At 39.0% G+C, this 20,495-nt stretch overlaps 1 protein-coding gene across 1 annotated transcript in view; it reads right to left on the bottom strand.

Moving 5' to 3' along the window:
• Positions 1 to 3,221: 3,221 nt before the first annotated feature.
• The window catches only part of clasp1a (cytoplasmic linker associated protein 1a), a 218,541-nt gene continuing 201,267 nt past the window's right edge, over positions 3,222 to 20,495 (bottom strand). Inside the window, exons 39-41 of the mRNA XM_052029250.1 lie at positions 13,304 to 13,510; positions 9,322 to 9,438; positions 3,222 to 8,163 (exon numbers count right to left, since the gene is read on the bottom strand). Of these exons, the coding sequence (XP_051885210.1) occupies positions 8,077 to 8,163; positions 9,322 to 9,438; positions 13,304 to 13,510 (411 nt within the window). The 3' untranslated portion in view covers positions 3,222 to 8,076. The remainder of the gene's footprint in view (positions 8,164 to 9,321; positions 9,439 to 13,303; positions 13,511 to 20,495) is intronic.

Here is a 20,495-nt window from a genome sequence, read left to right on the forward strand (position 1 = left end):
GGACCTATACACCACTCCCAACCACATCTTCTTTCTCCTGCTATTCCTTATTTTCACCCAAATTACACATCACGATCCACTACACTTCCTTGATTAACAATGCCTACTGTCCTGTCGATCCTTCGCTTAAATTTGAAGATATTTGGAGTCCATTTATTCAATATTTTCACATGATGTAGATCCCTTCAATAACTTTCCAACTTGGAGGAACGGAGTTGACGACATAATATTGCTCTGTTTCCCAGTTTTAGCCCAGTTTTTTTTTTGTTTTTTTTGGAAATTTTTTTTGTTTAGTTTATATTGTTTACAATTTTTCTTATTGATTTGTTCCTTTTTAATTTATATAATAAATCTTTTTCTTTCCTTTTTTATATTATATTCATTTACTAAGAGATCGTTGGATCTAGATTTTTTTTATATTTTATTGTTCTTTATGATTATCTATGCCATGATTGTTCTCCTGATCTCTTTGTATTACATGTATAAATATTGATGCTATATATCAATCTGTATTAATTTGAAAACTAATAAAAAGATTGAAAAAGAAAGAACAATGCCACCCTGCCTCTTTTCTTCTTCTCTAGGAACATTGAATAACCTGGGATATTCAGTCCCCAAGTCCTGCTCGCCCTGCAACCACTTCTCTGCAATAGAAATGAATAAGTTTGATTTAATAGCTATTTGCATCATCAGCTCATCTATCTTGTATTAATTATGTTCATATAAAACATTAAGGTTTAACTTTGTACACACTTTACTTACTCCAGATTCATTGTCTGCTGCACACCTTTGTTTATATTTTCTGATCCTTTACCATATTTTGATTTTCATTCACCCCCCCCCCCCCACCACTGTCCTGTGCCACGAATCTCTTCCTGATTTGTTAACCTTCCCATCACTTAAATGTCCATTCCCCCAATTAGCTTAAAACCCAACCTACAACCTTAGTTATACACTTGCCAGGATGGTGATCCTAAGATGGATCAAGAACAAAACCCAGCGCAACAGCTGTCTCTTCTCCCAGTATTGGTGCCAGTGCCCCAAGGATCAGAACCAGTTTCTCCCACACCCATCTTTGAGTGTGTGGACAAAGTAAACAAATTTACTTCTCATCTTATTTACCCCTCTCCCACTTTGCACGACTTCGGTAACAATCCAGAGGCACCTTTGTGGTTCTGCTTTTCAATTTGTCCTGAGCTGCTCGTGATTCCTCAGTAAAACCTCCAACCTATATTCTCAGTAGCCACATGGATCACAACTGTCCTCTCCTCTCATTCTAACCCAGAAGTCCTTAATGTTGGCATGGAGAAGGCAACATTTCCTTCAGGACAGTCCATCTTTACTGCAGAGAACAGTGTCTGTTCCCCTAACTATGGTATCCACCATGCCTACATTTCCTTCTCCCCCAACTTGAAATGTTACAAGTCTTTGGAAATTCTCTACAAAAGGAACTCTGGAGACTGTATCATTGAATATATTCAAGGCTAAGATGGACTTTGTTGCCCTTTCTGGAGTCGAAGGTTATCAGAAATAAGTGGGAAAGGATAATTTATGACAAAGATGAGACATGATGTTATTGAACGGCAGAGCAGGATTGGTTGGTCTTATAGCCTACTCTTGCTTCTATTTCTTACATTCTCATGAATTGTGATGAATTAACAAATAGAGCAACCACTATGCCAGTTTGCATAAGCAAGAATAAGGTAAATCTATACAATTTATATTGCAGCAGTTTCTCAAGGAGGGACAATGGCAAGAGAAAGCTGCTTGGGTAGGTGTAGGGATAGCCAATGTAGTTAATATCCATCTGAAATGCTAGAATGGCTGGTATATAAAAAATAGAATATTGCATTAAATTTTAATTCGGGGAAAAAAATCAAATAATTTACCCTCTCTCTCAACACAACACTCTCTCATCTGTACCTTGGTGCCAACTTAGATTAAAATATTCAAGTTTCAGAGTGGGTTTGGCACCAGGAGTGTCTGAATCAGATAATTACATTAGCTTTCTCAATTAGTCATTGGTACACAAGTCTCAGCACGTGAAAGTAATTTTAATCAGTTGTCTCACTGGAGCAAATGAACAGCTGGAATAGGAACAGGAACACAAGGATGTGCTTTGAGGGAGGCCAAGAATGGATAGAGTTTTATTCTGCTAAAACTCACAGGAGCTCATTACTCCTGATGCACTATTAAGAATTCAGGATGTCTCGAGGTCACTGGACTGAAAGGACAAATCTGTCTTTTATTCCAAAAATGCTAACTTGTTTTACCTGTACTACATCAATGCACTTTGTAATGAATTGACCTGCACGATCGGTTTGTAAGACAAGCTTTACACTGTACCTCGGTACAAGTGACAATAATGAACCAATACCAAGATTTTGTTAACTTTAGATCTCCAGCATTTTCCTTGGCTGATTGAAATAACTATGTTTTTTTTTTAAACATTTCATTCATTCAAGATTTACTGCATAAGACATTGTAGGGTATATATCATAACAGACTTATTTTCATTCATTTGCAGAATTTATTACCCATCCTTATTTACCCTTGATCTGAAGGTGGGTGTAGAGTCTTATAAAAACCAGACCAAACTGGAGTAAGCTTTTAACAAAAACTCTGTGGTTTCAGTCACTTCTATAGAAACTAGCTTCTTCCCTCTTCTTCCACCCCCACTCACTTTATGCACCCCAAATCAAGATTGTTAAATCACCCAAACTTTAATACCTAAAATGTCATGGTGGGATGTGAACTTCTGCCCTCATATCAATACTCCAGCCTTCCAGATGCTAGTTCAGTAACTTAACCAAAATACTAAAGCACTCATTATTCATATCTTCACAAACAATGATATGTTATGTGATGTGAGCTTTAGAAATAAAAAGGTGAAACATTTTATGATTTTAACTAATGAAGGTATCTCAAGCTCTTTTTGAGAAAGCAGTGTTCTAATTTAAAGACTAACACCAGGTAAAAAGATTAGAAGAATCAATATCAGCAATTTATTTGAAAGGAAGCAAACTGTTTGTGTGAAAGAACTGACATACTATAGCAAAATAAGTCTTTAAGGCTATTCCCTACAATAGTTGAGGTATTCCCAAAGAGGCAGGTTATCCAAAATCTCCTTTTAATCTTTATTCCCTGTACAAGTGCCTGAATGAAATAGCAATTTCAAGGTGCGTTTTCCCAAGAACAAATAAAAAGTCTAAACAGATGCAAACTCTTCATGTTGGGTTTTATTCTACAGCAAACTTAATTTTTGTTGGGCTTTTCTTCAAAGCAAATTCTATCAACAGGTGAAAGTTAACAAAACCCATGTAGTTATCTGTACAGTTGCTGTAATACACACAGATGAAACAAATAATATAAATACCAAAGTGGATATTACATGACAAAGCAAAAAAGGTACATGCTCAATGAACACTCTGCTAGGAACCATTCTGATGCACTTCTGATGTTTTTGTTTTCAACTAGTTTAGCAAAGTTCTGGTATCATCTATAAAATTTGGCTTCCTCCCTCATTAAACAGCAAGCTTGATTATGTGGCAAGGGAAGGGCATTCATGTGACAGTAATGTATGTTACTTATCTAGTCTCTGTAAGCTGTTAGTATGCTATCATAAAACAGATTACAAAAAAATCCTTGACATCAGTTTCATTTTTGCAGTTAGTTTAAATTCAAGGCGAGCACACATAGTGTACCTTTAAAAAAAGCCACATGCCTCAAAAACAGAACACTACCATTGGACTAAACAAGTAAAAAACATTAGGATTGTATAATTTTGGTCATCCATGCCTAGACCATTCGTGCAGCCGAAGGATGGATGGATGAACAGCAAAGGCGACATTGCTGCGACATGCAGACTGACTGCTGAAGTGTGACATTTCAGTCAGTTCCAGCAAGAAAGAGACCTCTTTGTTCATAACTCAAACATGGTAGATTAGATTGTACTAAAATCAGGAAACCAACTATTCTTAAAATTAGTTGGGCTATTTCCTTTACATCCAATAGTTCAAGAAATTACAACAGCAGCAATCTTTTTCTTTTTACAGAGAAGTACAAATAAAACAAAGAAATCACACACCCAACCTTTCACCTGCCTATAGCACAAACTGAGGGAATAAAAGAAGGCCCATTATTGTCATCAGTCAATGGCAGCCAAATGAATCAAGGAGATTGGGTAGGAGGGAAATGGGAAGGAAAGAGCATAGCATGCACCAACCAAATGTCTTTCAAGCCTATAGTTTTAGGTTATGCATTAAACTTTAATCACGGTATATACAGTTTAGAATGGCATTACGAAATTGCACTGATATCTAAATATGAAACTGATATTTGTAATTTTGTTTAGAAGATGCCAAACTATATTCAATGGGTATTGAAAATGGTTGCCGTTCTAAGTTATATTTCACAAATCCATGGGCTGTAAATGGTATGTTATTTCCAAACCAGAGTTTGCCCGTGTTGGGTATTGTTTGTCTATTGTCTGTCTATTGTCAGTCAGCGCATGAACAAACAATTTTTGCCGTAAAACAAAATCACATTTTAAAAACATGATTTATTAACTCTGCAGCTGTCTACACTTAAAAACAAAGATACTAGTGCATCAAAATTACTTCAAATTTTCTCCACTAATTTGTTTTGTTTTGGTCCCAATAATTCAGGCATGCTTTTTTTTCCAACAAAAAAAAAGAAAATCACCTGAACATATGTACTCAATGCCACAGTTTAGTTACATTCCAATGCACAAGATATTGTCCATTTTGTATACTTACCTTACAATTAAACAAGGGTAGTTTTTAAAAAAGGAATTGCATTGTAGAAACTACAAAACTCCAATATTTGGAAATGAGAACTGTATCGATGAAACATGTTCTTCTTGCAACACGTCCAGTGCAGAACTTGTTAACGTCTTCTGAAACCTGATAGGATGTTATCTACAGTACTAAGCTCGCCTAAAGGTTAAAAGGACCCCACATGAATTTTAAAGTTTTATAAAAGAAATTTGAAAATATGAAGCAATTTGTGAATTACAGTAGTTGGGTTTTTAATTTCAAATGCAACTGAAGAACTAAAAACATTCGTATTACTTCAAATCTTGTAATAGCCAGAAATAAAATACCAGTACTAAAATGAAAACGATCATGATGAGCACTTTACAGAAAAATATCAAATTGTTTGTCAACAATGTCATTTCCTCAAAGAACAAACCAATTAATTTATAATTACATGACTTTGGTCAAAAATGAGAAAATAAAATGAGAACTAAGTTTACATAGTTGAGTTCCTGCTGTTGCACTTTCCTCAGCTAACACCACTAATACTTTTGCCATGTTAAACATACAAAGGCAGCTGAAGATATCTGGATCATCCTGGAAGTTAAGTCATCAAGACTTAAAGCAAAATTATCCTCTATGTACAACAGTGTAAAATATATCAAGGAAAACCACATGGAAACCTATCCTATTCAAAAGAAATGTATGCTTTGAGTGCCCTACTAAAGCTCTCCCAGGTGACCAACTTTAGTTCCTTTGCCTGCATAAAGCAACAAGAGTTGATGAGACCTTTTAAAGTCTTCTCAAACTGGGGGAGAGAAATACCATTGTGCTACAAAGTAATAAAAAAGTTTAAGTTCCTTTTTGGGATAGAATGGCACTGAAATTTCAACTAAAACAAAAATCAACAAAAAAAACTAATAAAAATTAAAAGATAACTTAAATATGCAATCCTATTTTTGTTCATCAATAAGTACAACATCCATACCAATAGAACTGGAAGAAAGTTCCACATTAAAACATCAGACTTATCTAAGATTTTGGGATACAAGGAATCGAGGAGGATAATGCTGATTACTACACTAAGGGGAACAATTTTACAACTTGGAGACTGCGAGACTCATGAACTTTGCATCCTGAGCTACCAAGTTGAAGTATTACCTCAGTAGCAAGTTCAAGATAGAAGCATTTTGGTCAATGTTATTCATGAGATTCACTGATTATATTTACATACATTTCACAAGGTGAACAGTTTTATGTTGGTCCATCCCAAATGGTAGTAATGTTAAGCCACCATTTAACCAATGAATTAAAAAAATAGTTGGGGTCAGGAATGCCAAGAATTTAGTCACATAGCATACAGAAAAGATGCAAAATTTTCAAAAGTATTGAAAACAGGTTAAAACAAGAAAGGACATTAATAGAAGGTGTAGTTTGCGGAGGCCATGGCATCACGTTCATGCTTTGCTCTAGGCTTTAAAAGTTTATTTCTACAGCGATAACCTGAAAAACAGGCTTGTTCCCCAAGGAAGTTGGCGTCTTGGCTGCTCCAATTCCTCTCAATGCTTTCCGCTCTCTTGTTGCTCTGATAAGACTGATCTTGTGGAAAATTTTGCTCAACTTTGACTAATTCTGTTGTTCTATTTTGATAGGGACTCTTTGTCAGGCATTTCAGCCTGATACAAGAGTCTATTCTTGATTCTTCCCTGAAAGTGTCAGAATTCAGTTGCTGTTAAGTTATGAAGGCAAGGAAAATACCAAATAAAACTGAACATCTGGAAAGAGCAGTTTCATTCAACAAATTCAGAGTCACAGGCAGTGCTGGGGAATAAAATGATTTGTGATTTGTTTTCATGCTAACACCAATAAAAAGGCATGGAATTGGAAAATACAGAAATAAACGCAAATGTTTTTCCTGATGATGGTAGAATTAAAACTAAAGATAGTCACCAGAGGATGCGTGCTGGGAATATCACTGATACTCAAGTCTTTCAAGTGATGTACTCTTAGTGCACAGCTTACATATTCATTATATGTGCAGGACAAGGATAATTGCTGACCAGTGATTTATACAGATCCTATCCAATAGTTCATGTCATTGCACATTATAAAATAGTGACAAAATCAATTTCGACAGTCAAACTCAGAATGCCAACTTGAATTGCAAGGTTTTCTCCCTCCTTTTCACACTAATACATTCAGAGGAATGGTAATGTAGACCTGCTAAATTACACATTAGATCTTAGTTCTAATTCAAAAATAGAATTATGACTGTTTGCAACTCCCATCAAAAAATTTAATGAAGTTGAAATAAGTGGATTTTTCCATGATCCAATGATAGTAGATTCTCAGAGGAAACTTAAGTTATGATTATCACTCTCAGCTGATCTTTTTTTTACCTCGGCTGTAATATTTGAATGAGCTTGCTCAGTTCCTGTTAAGGAAGGACATGGACACTCATTTCAATGATAGGGCAAAAAGTCTGGCAGAGATATACAACACACCATCTCCTGAACTTCCAGCTTGAAGACAAGTAATGTTTAGGGTATTTGGAAAAGAATGTCAGAAAATAAAAGCAAGAGTTAGAAAAGAAAATACGAAAGCAGAGGGAAAACACAGGTGTATAATACAGTAACTTCTGAATCTTCCACCAGACAGTAGTTATACAGATGCCCAAAAAGCAGGATCATGCCTCTTTAGTGTTGCCATGCAAATATGCCTCCATTTGGTAGATAACACACGTTCCTCAATGCAATGTAAAAATCAAAAACTGAATACTGGCAGAACTTGCAAATAAAATCTTTAGTCTTCTGCAGTAGTGAAAGTCCAGTCCAGTGAGACATCACTCATCTTAGCAACCAACTTAGGTTTAAACAAGTCGCTGCTAAGACATAGTTATGGCAATGGCATTAGTTTTGAAATTTAGTTTGCTAATATATAATACTTAACATAATATCTTGCGGAATACTCAGAGAAGTACGTATATTACATACTTCAAATTTAAAGATGACAAAAGTATAACCTAGAATCAGTGCTGCATCACTTGACATCACCACTGGACTGTCCAAAGACACTACAGGCCTTCTTCTATTCATTAGGTCACATGTTAAACAGGCATCACATAATGATTAAGTAACAGCTGTAAGATTAAAGCTAAGCAACTGCATATATTACTTAAGAACAAACACTGATGTGCAGCAATTTTTCACTCCAAGGGCACGTGGATTTCAAAATTTGAGCAGAAAGGTCTCTGAAGAGGCACGCCTTCACCTGTCTAAAGAAACATGGCTGCTATCCGTTAGCTGTGACTTGATACATCTGACGATGAGCTACTGTTGCTGTTTGTCGTCTGGGCCCTTTTTATATACAAATTCAATAACTTCATCTGCAAAAGATACAGAGGCAGAAAGCAGCTATTAACAGATAACAATACATATAAATAGTTTGAAGAATGAAGCATTTATTCATTTGAAGTTCACAATTTCTTTTAAAGGTGTGAGAGATCCAGGATTTACAAATTTCTACATGCTAATCACAAGTTGCACATCAGGACAAGGGCCTAAATTTTGCTGCAGTATTAACAGTAGTAGGATCATCTCTGTTCACCTTCATTACAATGTAAATATAACAGTTATTTCTAGCATCTGCACACCTGGTGTTAATGTTGAAATTGGAAAATGTTACTGCTGTCAGTGATACAATGATCCTCCACAGGCACTGCTGTTGCAAGTTTTGGCAACAGAATATACACAAACAACACTATAATGCAATGAATATAGACCGATAACTATCAACAATAAAGACAGTTATACAAGTCCTAACATTTTCCAATCAGAAGCAACTGTGTTTTTAATGATGTTAAAAGTGGTAACTACTTAGTTTCTTGGCCCTGAAAAACTAAGTCTCATTCTCAGTGTTTGGAAACGAGTCTGATGAAAGGTCTTTGACCTGAAATGTTATCTGTTTCTTTTCTCTCAGATGTAGCCTGACCCGCTGGATTTTTACCACCATTTTGTTTTTATTTCTGATTTCCAGTATCTGCTGTTTCCTTGATTTTCATTTAGAAAGGAATTGACCATTAAAGGATCTTCACTGTCACTCTGGTGACTTGTACACGCTGTGGAAAGTAAATCAGCATCTATGTACAGATTCCTTCTGGCCTGCATGCTGCAATTACTGGCCCTTCGATCAGTCTGTATCTTGCTGTGGATTTTTCTGCAGTTTCTTTCCCCTCCTCCATCCACTCCATCTGCCCGTCGCCCACATACTCCTCCCACTGGTTCTCCTCCCCCACTGTTCCCACCTGCCCTCTCCTTCCCCCTCCCTTTACGAAGGGTCCAGATGAAGGGTCTTGACCTGAAATGTCGACTGTCCATTTCCATCCACAGATGTGGTTTGTTGCATTAACATACAAATACTCCGCATATTCTTATTTCTATTAATTTGACATGATAACGTTTAAAATAACTTCAAGGTTTTAACTTGTGCTCAAAGGCGACTGTGTTCAAAGGCGACAGTATAAAGACCGTGTGAATAAACTTACCTTACTTCCTGTGAGCTGTGCAAGGTAAGGTTTCAGCTCCTCTCCAATTACAGAATAAATTGCTACCAAGCAAAACACACTTGCTTTACGCACACTGCTTTCTGTGTTGTCATATCCCTACAACAAAAACAGTGATTTGTAAATGGTAAATGTAAAGGCACTGAAAGCATAAATATTTTGAGTATGCTTCACGGAATCATAGAAACTTGTACTCAGCAACTCACGCATGCCCATCCAGACTCCCTGAAAGAGCAGCCAGGCTTACTCCCAATCTTCCTCCTCAATTCCTCATCTTCAAGTACCTGTCTAACTCTCTTTAAAAATTTATGGAATCAGCTTGTGCCACCTTTTTCGATAGGATGTTTTGATAGCTCTGGGTGAAGAATCCTTCCCATTCCTAGCTCTTTTGCCAATAAATTTAAATCTATGATCTCTAATTATTGATCAACAATATTCTAGCAAAACCACACATCTTGAAAACTTGTCTTTATCCAGCTTTAATCACCGTCTTTATCATCTTGAAATCTCTAATGACCCTTAACAGCAGCTACAATGTGAATGTTACAAATTGTAATAGCGCTTCCTAATCCAGGTTGAGATTGTTTATAAAAACTGAAAAGAAAGCTCTAGTGAGATTTTATTCCCAAATTAGCTGGTTATGCAACCATCAAAAGCAGTTTAGAATCCTGCAGAGGTCAGATTATGCAGAGACCTGCTACAGCAGGCTCACTTCCTACTTCAATTCACTAGATACATCAACTTGAAACCAAGAATCATAACCTTGCTCCTAAAAAGCAATTATGAGTTAGTCACTGGACAACTGACAGTTTCTTCTGGCCATCTGAACCAGAAATACGAAATACTGTTGAAACAGATAATCTACTGGTCTACATTATCCAGCTCAATAGTTTAACCAGAGCAGGCCTCCAGTACAAAATGCTTTTTGCTATCAATAATACTGAACCTTCCCATATTATCGTACATTCAAGGCCATGGTTTGCCTGCTCTGCCAGTCACTAAGATCAGGGCTTTCACCTGGGCCATTTTCCTGCACTAACCCCATATCCCTTGATTCCTTTAATATCAAAAATATATTGCTCTTGCATTGACAAATGTTACAAAACCAGGTTTCCTTATTAGCTATTTGTACATAACAAAGAACAGTTTATTTTAAAATAACTACTGTTAGACTCGTCTGCTCCATTTGATGTTTAATTGTAGTGACATAATCTTCCTATCTTTTGCAGATGGCAATTATTGTTCTGTGGTGTTGTACTACGCCCATAATTGAAGCAGCTTCAACTCCAATTCAAATCAGTAGCTCTGGAGTTGCTGCTCTTAAGCCAAGCCAACTGCTTCAAGTTTGGCACTGCAAAGCAACACAGAGAAAAAAAAATTGTATTTCAAAATACCAGCTCATTCATTGTTTCTTTTAGAATTTATTTTAGAATACTAAAATCCATGGGAAAAGGATAAATGCACAACAAATAATCATGGCTAATCAGTAAGGTAACACCATCCACCTGCTATTGCCTCACAGCTCTCAATATCTTTATTATCAACCTCTTATGCAAATTACTGGAGAAGATTCTTAGAGGCAGGATTTATGGGCATTTAGAGAAGCATCAGCTGATTAGAGACAGTCAGCATAGCTTTGTGAAGGGCAGGTCGTGCCTGATGAGCTTGATCGAATCCTTTGAGGATGTGACAAAGCACATTGATGAGGGTTGAACAGTGCATGTGGTGTACATGGATTTCAGCGTTTGATAATGTTCCTCATGGAAGGTTCATTCAGAAAGTCAGGAGGCATGGGATCTAGGGAAACTTGGCTGTGTGGATTCAGAATTGGCTCACCCATAGAAGACAGGTGGTGGCGGTAGATGGAGCGTATTCTACCTGCAGGTTAGTGACCAATGGTGTTCCTCAGGGATCTGTTCTGGGACCACTGCTCTTTGATTTTTATAAATGATAGATGAGGATGTGGAAGGGTGGGTTAGTAAGTTTGCTGATGACACGAAGGTTGGAGGTGTTGTGGATAGTGTAGAAGGTTGCTGTAGGTTACAACAGGACATTGATAGAATGCAGATCTGGGCTGAGAAGTGGCAGATGGAGTTCAACCCGGATAAGTGTGAAGTGATGCACTTTGGAAGATGGAATTTGAAGGCAGAATACAAAGGTTAATGGCAGGACTCTTGGCAGTGTGGAGGAACAGAGGGATCTTGGGGTCCACGTCCATAGATTTGTTCAAGGTTGCCGCGCAGGTCGATAGAGTTGTTAAGAAGGTATATGGTGTGCTGGCCTTCATTAGTCACGGTATTGAGGTCAAGAGCCGCGAGGTAATGTTGCAGCTCTATAGAACTCTGGTCAGACCACATTTGGAGTATTGTGTTCAGTTCTGGTCGCCTCATTATAGGAAGGATGTGGAAGCTTTAGAGAGGGTGCAGAGGAGATTTACCAGGATGCTGTCTGGATTGGGGAGCATGTCTAATGAGCTAGGGCTTTTCTCTTTGGAGAGGAGGAGGATGAGAGGTGACTTGATAGAGGTGTACAAGATTATAAGAGGCATAGATCAAGTGGACAGTCAGAACTTTTCCCAGGGTGAAAATGGTTAACATGAGGGGGCATAATTATAAGGTGATTGGAGGAAGGTGTAGGGAGGGATGTCAGAGGTTAAGTTTTTTTTTTTACACAGAGAGTGGTGGGTGCGTGGAATGCACTGCCGGCAGAGGTTGTGGGGGCAGATACATTAGGGACATTTAAGAGACTCTTTGATAGCCACATGAATGATATTAAAATGGAGGGCTATGTGGGAGGGAAGAGGTTTATAGATATTAGAGCAGGATAAAATGTTGGCACAACATTGTGGGATGAAAGGCCTGTACTGTGCTGTAATGTTCTATGTTCTAAATGGCAGGATCCTAAACAGCATTGATGTACAGAGGGATCTTGGGGTACAAGTCCATTGCTCCCTGAAAGTGGCAACCCAAGTAGATAGGGTGGCAAAGAAAGTGTATGACATGCTTGCCTTTTTTGGTCCAGGCACTGAGTATAAAAGTTGGCAAGTTATGATGTTGCAGCTGTACTAAACCTTGTTTACACTGCCATACAGGAACGATGTGAAAGGTTTGGAGAGGGGACAACCAAGATAATGCTTGGATTATAAGAGCATTAACTGTAAGGAGAGGTTGGATTAAACTTGGATCGTTTTCTCTGGAGTATCAGAGAATGTGGGGCAGCCCATTAGAAGTACATAACATTGTGAAAGGTGTTGACAGGGTATGTAGTCCGAGTCTTTAAGGCAAGAGGAGGAATGTTTAAAGGAAATTTATGAGGCAAGTGTTTTTACACAGAGTGGTAGATATCTGGAACACCTTGCCAGGGAGGTGGTGGAAGCAGATACGATAGCAATGTTTAAGAGGCATTTAGACAGGCACACGAACAGGCAGTGAATGGAGGGATGTAGACCATATCCTGAAAGATGGGATTAGTTAAATTTGGCATCATGATCAGCACAGACATTGTGGGCTGCAGGGCCGATTCCTGCACGTACGACTGCACATATAATACATTTAAATAAAGGCACAAAGCAACACGCCGTGACACTGCAAACATTAGAGAATTATGTGGCTCGTGCCAAAACCATCATTTTTGTTGTAAGCTTCACATTAAAAATAAAACTTTAACTTTATTACTTGGTGCAGTTTGATTGCTGATAAATTAAATTCCTGCCTTGAAGGCAGTTATCCAAAAATATTGTTGATGTAACTTCACCGTTTTACCATTCATTAGTTTCTGTTCTCACCCTGTGCTGTGTTAGCATTCTGGTTTGGATTGTTTCTTTTAGCAAACATCTAGTCCACTTGTGATTCAAGTGCCCATTATTTATTTCTTGTAGAGAGTAATCAGGTTATTCATTGAACTGTGAATATTACAATTGTAATACTGCATTGCCAAAGTATGTGTGCTCTGGCACTGAGAGTACCTGAAGCAACCCAGGAATGATATCTGGGAGAAGCTGATGCAGAGACTCCTTGGAGATCCTCTCTATCACCTTTGTTTGCATCTTAATAGCAGCTAGATTGATGGGATAGTCAGCTGTCTGGATGATGGGGCACAGCACTTTGATGCATTGTTCAGGATGTATGGAGCTTGCCAAAGTGGAAGCGGCTTCTTCTGCAGCTCTTACCACCTTCAAAAAGTAAACAGATAACAGTTCATAACTGCAAATTCCAGAAAAGGAAAAATTGCCCTATTTCAGATACTTTTGACTATCCTGTGTTTACCTAAAATACCGAGCTCCACAACAAACATCAAATTGGCACTTGACATTTACAGCTGTTAGAGCATTTCTCATACTATGCTGCTTCAGATCAGTAGCCAAACATCCTGGTTTCAGTTGTCAATTGCACCAGGTCTTAAGCAGTATATCCCATAATTTGTCTAAAGAGTAAATGACCAGAGACCCCAACCACGTCAAAGTGAGGCAACAAGTCAATATGGCTCGGAATCAACTTGTATTAACTAACACCTCTGTCAAGCAGTGAAGAACAATTATCTGCATTGAAAGCATTAAGATAAGATATCTTTATTAGTCACATGTACATCGAAACACACAGTGAAATACATCTTCTGTGTAGTGATTTGGGGGGGGGGGGGGGCGCAGCCTGCAAGGCAAGTGTTGCCACGCTTCCGGCGCCAACATAGCATGCTCACAACTTCCTAACCTGTATGTCTTTGGAATGTGGGAGGAAACCAGAGCACCTGGAGGAAACCCACACAGACACGGGGAGAACGTACAAACTCCTTACAGACAGTGGCCAGATTTGAACCCAGGTCGCTGGTGCTGTAAAGCATTATGCTAACCACTATGCTACCGTGTTGCTGCAGTTGACATGTTATGATGGACGTACAGGAAATTATCCCCATAACCTTTTCTAGTATGGAATGGCAGCATACCATAGTTTTCCTCCCTCCTGCTTCCCTTAGTGATAAATAGAATCAGATAATTCATACACGAAATATTGATTGAATCCTTTTAACTATTTGTCAATCACACCGTATCGTATCCCAGGTTTCCTGCACATACTGTAGCTATGTCAATCTATTTTCTTTAAAAGAGGGTTTTAATTGGCTTAACTAGAAAAGTAAAAAGCAAAACTAGAAAAGCATTAACTGACTAAATTATAGTCAGTGACAAACCAAGGCTGAATTTTGTACAAGCCTTCAAACTACTCAGGTTTTCTCTCCCAGTCTTCACTTTCACTGCCTCTGTGTCTGTTTAAAGATCTGTTAGGTGTCTAATTTCTTTCAACTGCCATTAATAGTCATTGACTTGAAATGTTAACTCATTTCAAATTTGAAGGCAGAAATCAAAGTTAATGGCAGAACTCTTCGCAGTGTGGAGGAACAAAGGGATCTTGGGGTCCATGTCCATAGATCCCTCAAGGCTGTTGCGCAGGTTGATAAGGTTGTTAAGAAGGTGTATGTTGTGTTGGCCTTCATTAGTCGGGGTATTGAGTTCAACAGTTGCCAGGTAATGTTGCAGCTCTATAGAACTCTGGTTGGACCACATGTGGAGCATTGTGTTCAGTTCTGGTCAACTCATTATAGGAAGGATGTGGACGCTTTAGAGAGAGTGCAGAGGAGACTTACCAAGATGCTGAATCACTACAATCTGCATCAACCCATTACTAGTCACTTCAACTCCCCCTCCCACACTATCACAGATATGGCAGTTCTCAGCCTCCTCCACTGCCAGGAGAATTCCAAGTGCAAATTGGAGGAGCAGCACCATCTGGAATCTTGCAGCCAAATGACATGAACATTGAATTCTCCCACTTAAAGTAATCCCCACATCCCCAAACACCCACCCCCAACCATGCCTCTTCTTTTCTTCCCTTTCCCAGCTTATCTTTCTTCTACCCCCCTTTTTCCTCCTTACCTTTGACCCATGCCCCAGTGGATCTGCTCTCCCCTCCTCCCACGCACCTGCCTATCACTATCTCTTACCCGCATCTACCTATCACCATCTTGTGCCCACTCTGCCTCCCCTCTTTTGTCCAGCTTTCACTGCTCTGCTTTTCCCTCCTAAAAATTGGGCTTCCCTTTTCCTATCTTCAGTCCTGAAGAAGGGTCCTGACCTGAAACATTGACTGCCTGCTTTTCTCACAAATGCTGCCTGGCCTGCTGAGTTCCTCCAGCATCATAGTGTTTCTTATCTAGATTCCAGCATATTCAGTCCTTCGTTTCTCTTGAATCACTGCTTCACCTGGAAAGATTGTTTGTGTCCTTGAATAGTCAGAAGGGAAGGTGTTTACGGACAAGTATTGCACAACCTGTGGTTGCAAGGGAATGTGCCGTCAGAAGGTGTCACCCTGGTTTTACCTTAGAGACATTCCCCCGCAGCTTTAAGAACTTCATTTGTCTCCTTTTCAGTTCTGATGAAGGGTCTACAACCTGAAACACTGATCATTTCTCTTCCCACAGATGTGACCTGACCTGCTTGGTATTTTGTGCATTACCTGTTTTTGTTCTAGAATTCCAGCATCTGCACTTTTTTTGATTTTTCACTCACATTTCATTTCCCTGGCTAGTCCTTAATACCACCACAGGAGATGCTCTAATATTGAGTTCAGGACTTCTTAAGCACTATTCAATGCTTGTCTGAAAATTTGTTGTATAATTTCCTAAATATGTGGGATATGATCAAAGCTATACATCACCATAGTTATAGGGAGAGGTTGGCCAGGCTAGGTCTTTATTCCCTGGAACATAGGAGAATGAGGGGTGACCTTATAGAAATGTTTAAAATTATGAGAGGCAGAGAAGGTGGATGGTAACTTTTCCCCAGGGTATGGGAGTCCAAGACTAGGGGGCAAATATTTGGGGGGGGGGTGGGTGAGAGAGACATAAAAGGGACCCGAGCAGGCAACTTTTTCATGCAGAGGGTGGTGAGTATATGGAATGAGCTGCCAGAGGAAGTGGTTGAGGCAAGTACAATACTATTATTTAAGAAGCACTTGGTTAGGTACGTGGAGGGGTGGGGATTAGAGGGATATGGGCCAAACCATAGGAAATTTGGGACTAGCTGGGTGGGAACTATGATTGACAGGGCCAAAGGGCCTGTATCCGTAATGTAAGGCCAAGGGATCCAGGGAGGCTTGGCTGTATGGATTCAGAATTAGCTTGCCTGTAGAAAGCAGAGGGTTGTGGTGGAGGAAGTGCATTCGGATTGGAGGGCTGTGACCAGTGGTGTCCCACAGGGATCAGTTCTGGGACCTCTACTTTTTGTGATATTTATTAACGACTTAGATGAGGGGGTGGAAGGCTGGGTTTGCAAGTTTGCAGATGACACAAAGATAGGTGGTGTTGTGGACAGTGTGGAGGGCTGTAGAAGCTTGCAGAGGGATAGTGATAGGATGCAGAGCTGGGCTGACAAGTGGCAGATGGAGTTCAATCCAGAGAAGTGTGAGGTGGTACACTTTGGAAGGACAAACTCCAAGGCGGAGTACAAGGTAAATGGCAGGATTCTGGGTAGTGTGGTGGAGCAGAGGGATCTGGGGGTTCATATCCACAGATCACTGAAAGTCGCCTCACAGGTAGATAGGGTAGTTAAGAAAGCTTATGGGATGTTAGCTTTCATAAGTCAGGGGATAGAGTTTAAGAGCCACAAAGTGATGATGCAGCTTTACAAAACTCTGGTTAGACCACACTTAAGAGTACTGTGTCCAGTTCTGGTCGCCTCATTATAGGAAGGATGTGGAGGCACTGGAAAGGGTGCAGAGGAGATTTACCAGGATGCTGCCTGAATTAGAGAGTATGGATTATGAGGACAGACTGGAGGAGCCAGGGTTGTTCTCATTAGAGAGGAGGAGGATGAGAAGAGACATGATAGAGGTATACAAGATATTGAGGGGAATAGATAGAGTGGACAGCCAGCATCTCTTTCCCAGGGCACCAATGCTCAAAACAAGAGGACATGGCTTTGAGGTAATAGGTGGGAAGTTCAAGGGAGACGTCAGGGGGAGGTTTTTCCCCCACACAGAGAGTGGTTGGTGCCTGGAATGCGCTGCCTGGGGAGGTGGTGGAGGCTGATACATCGGACAAGTTCAAGAAATTGTTAGATAAGCACATGGAGGAATTTAAGAGAGAGGGATATGTGGGAGGAAGGGGTTAGATAGTCTTAGGTGTGGTTTGAAGGGCGGCACAACATGGGCCGAAAGGCCTGTATTGTGCTGTATTGTTCTATGGTATTGCTCTATGATTCTATGACCATTTTTACATAAATAAGTTCCTGAAGGATAACATCATTATCTGACCAGTAACGGGTCAAGGCTGGAAAAAAAAAATTCCATTTAAGAGCAGTAGCCAAACATTAAACAACTGATAAATCTGAATGCTCCACAAAATTTAATCTTCAGGTGAATCATTTAAAGCAAAAATCTATGTTGAAAGAAAACTGTAAACTAAAATTCAGAAGAGTTATCCTCGTGTTAATTATGAACCATAAGTACAATCCCCGCACGGTCAGAAATAACACAGGTAGAACTGGTAGCTTACTGTGACCTTCAAGTAACAGATAAGATTAGATCTGTTATGCTAGTAATTGTGAATAAAAATGAGAACATTATGTTCACTGAAGTGAAGTATATGCAGTGTTTGCGTGTTTACCTTTGAGTATTTTAATTTGCAGACAGTAATTAAAAGTAATTCTGAAAACTGAAATTAGCACAGGAGTTCATGTGTAGGTTCATATAGCCATTCAGCTTGCAGTAGCTTATTTTGAAAAGGTGGCAGATTCGATACTCAAGAAAGTAACATTGTGGTGATGAGAGAAATATGCCCTGGTTTAAACAGGTTCCTCCAACTGAGCAGACTTCAATAAAAGATCTAATCATGAGCCCTCAAATATTTTTATAATTTTTTTTTACATTTTTTAAGACTGGAATAAATGCAAGTCTCTAGAATTTTCAGGAAAATACTGACATTTCCCCACTTAATTGTTATGAATTTTTGTGTTTCCCTACAACTGTGTTTCCCAACAACCAGAAGTTAAGGTCAATTGTTTGCAGTGTTCTTCCCTAAATGTGCCCTGTTGAGCTGCAGCAATTCCTTTCATGTATAGGGCAATGCTTAATTTAGATGTTTTTTCTTTTAAATTATTTTCAGTATATTTAAGTTTCTATGTATTTGCAGTATTTTTCTTTAAAAACACTGAAAAAGAAATCGGACTTTTAAAAAAAATCATTCTAAAAGGTTTTACTAGCCTAAGAAATGCTGGCAATTTTCCGTGCAACTGTCAGAAGATCCCAAACTTCCTGGATGGTCACCTTCTCTCTCCAGCGATGCAGGTTCAATCCTGACCTTGGTATGGTCTGTTTGGGTCTCCCTGCAGAAGTCTGATCTCCTCCCAAGTCCCAATGACATGCAGGTACATAGGCAATTGGCCATTGTGTAGAGGAATAGTAGAATCGGAGGGACGTTGATGGGAATTCAGGGAGAATAGGTTCCAGGGACAATATTGGGGAACGGGATTGCTCTGAGTCAGCATAAGCTCAATGGACCAAAATGGCCTCCTCCTTTGTCTTAAGAAAATGTGGGCAATTTATTCTCAAATGCACATTGTAGTTTGCTTAGCCTTTTTAGTTTTAATCCCTTTCTCTGAACTTCAAGCTCTTTAAAATCAGCTTTTCTTTGACTACACAATTGCCTATTCAATTTTTCTGCTTTTTCTTTCGATTTTTTCTCCTTAATTTTACAATTACAATTTTTTAAAAAAGAGAAATTAATTATTCTGAGACAGATAAATTTTAGTTAGAACTGAGGCACAGGACAAAGGAAATGAAGGAAAACAAAGAGGCAGAACCAGGATATTAACAGGTGAAAGCTACAAAAGGTTAGAAACAAAATAACAAATACAAAAAGCTTAAAATATTCATGAGGGAAGCAAAAGTCAGAAGACAGGGCACTAACAGAAGGGTGAAGAGAAGCTGGGAATCCAACAGAAGACTACTCAAGTACAGAAGGAAACAGTAGGCCTTGGGAACAAGCTTGGAAGAGGAGCCAGGAATTTGCACTTATTGGTTGAATTAATGTAAATTGAGCATCTCAAAAAAAATCACCTTTGCTAATTTGATTTCACAGATTCTATAATTTTTTTCTCATCAGTAGAACTTATAAGACTAAAGTCATTCCCATTGTAATTTCCAGTTACATTTTAAATTAACTAATTCCAGGACTGTACATTGCTTTCTGCCCTGCTGTAACATTAAAATTAAACAAAATGCACTGGTGTTTATCACTTTTGGACAGGCAGCAGGTTTACATGTTTTATTAATAATAATTTCCATCATAATTTTTGCCATCTCATGTTTTCGGTTTATACTATGGCATCAGAGATACTGAGTTGACCTATTGACCATCAAAGCTCCAAGAACTGATTTTTTGAATAGCAGCGCTTCCCAAGAAAATTACATTTGATTCAAAGAACACACAACAGGACAGCACAGGAACAGACCCTCCAGCCCACGACACGTGTCACAATGTCAATTTAAACTAATCTCACCTGCCCGCACATGATCTACATCCCTTCCCTTCCTGTCTGCTCATGTGCCTATCGGAATGCCTCTTAAATGTTGCTATTGTATCTGCTTCCACCACCTCCCCTGGCAGTGTGTTCCAGGAAGCTACCACTCTCCATGTGGGGAAAGAAAACATTCCCCCCTCACCTTAAGGCTATGTCCTCTAGTATTTGACATTTCCACTCTGGGAAAAAGTCTGACTAATATACTCTATTTATGCCTCTGTTAATTTTATTTACTTCTATCACATTGCCCCTCAACTTCTGACACTCCAAAGAAAAAAACAATCCATGTTTATCCAACCTGTCTTTATAGCTAGTACTCTCTAAACCAGACAACATCCTTGTGAAATTCCTCTGCACCCTCACCAAAGCCTCCACATCCATCCTGTAATGTGCAACCAGAACTGCACAACACTCCAAATGTGGGCTAACCAAAGTTTTGTACAGCTGCAACATAACTTGCCAGCTTTTATACTTTTAACACGTAAACACTACAGCCAAGAAAGCTCACCAGTGCTTCTACTTCCTCAGGAGGCTAAAGAAATTTGGCATGTCCCCTTTGACACTCACCAATTTTTCATCGATGCACCAC

Source organism: Pristis pectinata, chromosome 1, assembly GCF_009764475.1.
Source record: "Pristis pectinata isolate sPriPec2 chromosome 1, sPriPec2.1.pri, whole genome shotgun sequence".
Classification (NCBI taxonomy): Eukaryota; Metazoa; Chordata; class Chondrichthyes; order Rhinopristiformes; family Pristidae; genus Pristis; species Pristis pectinata.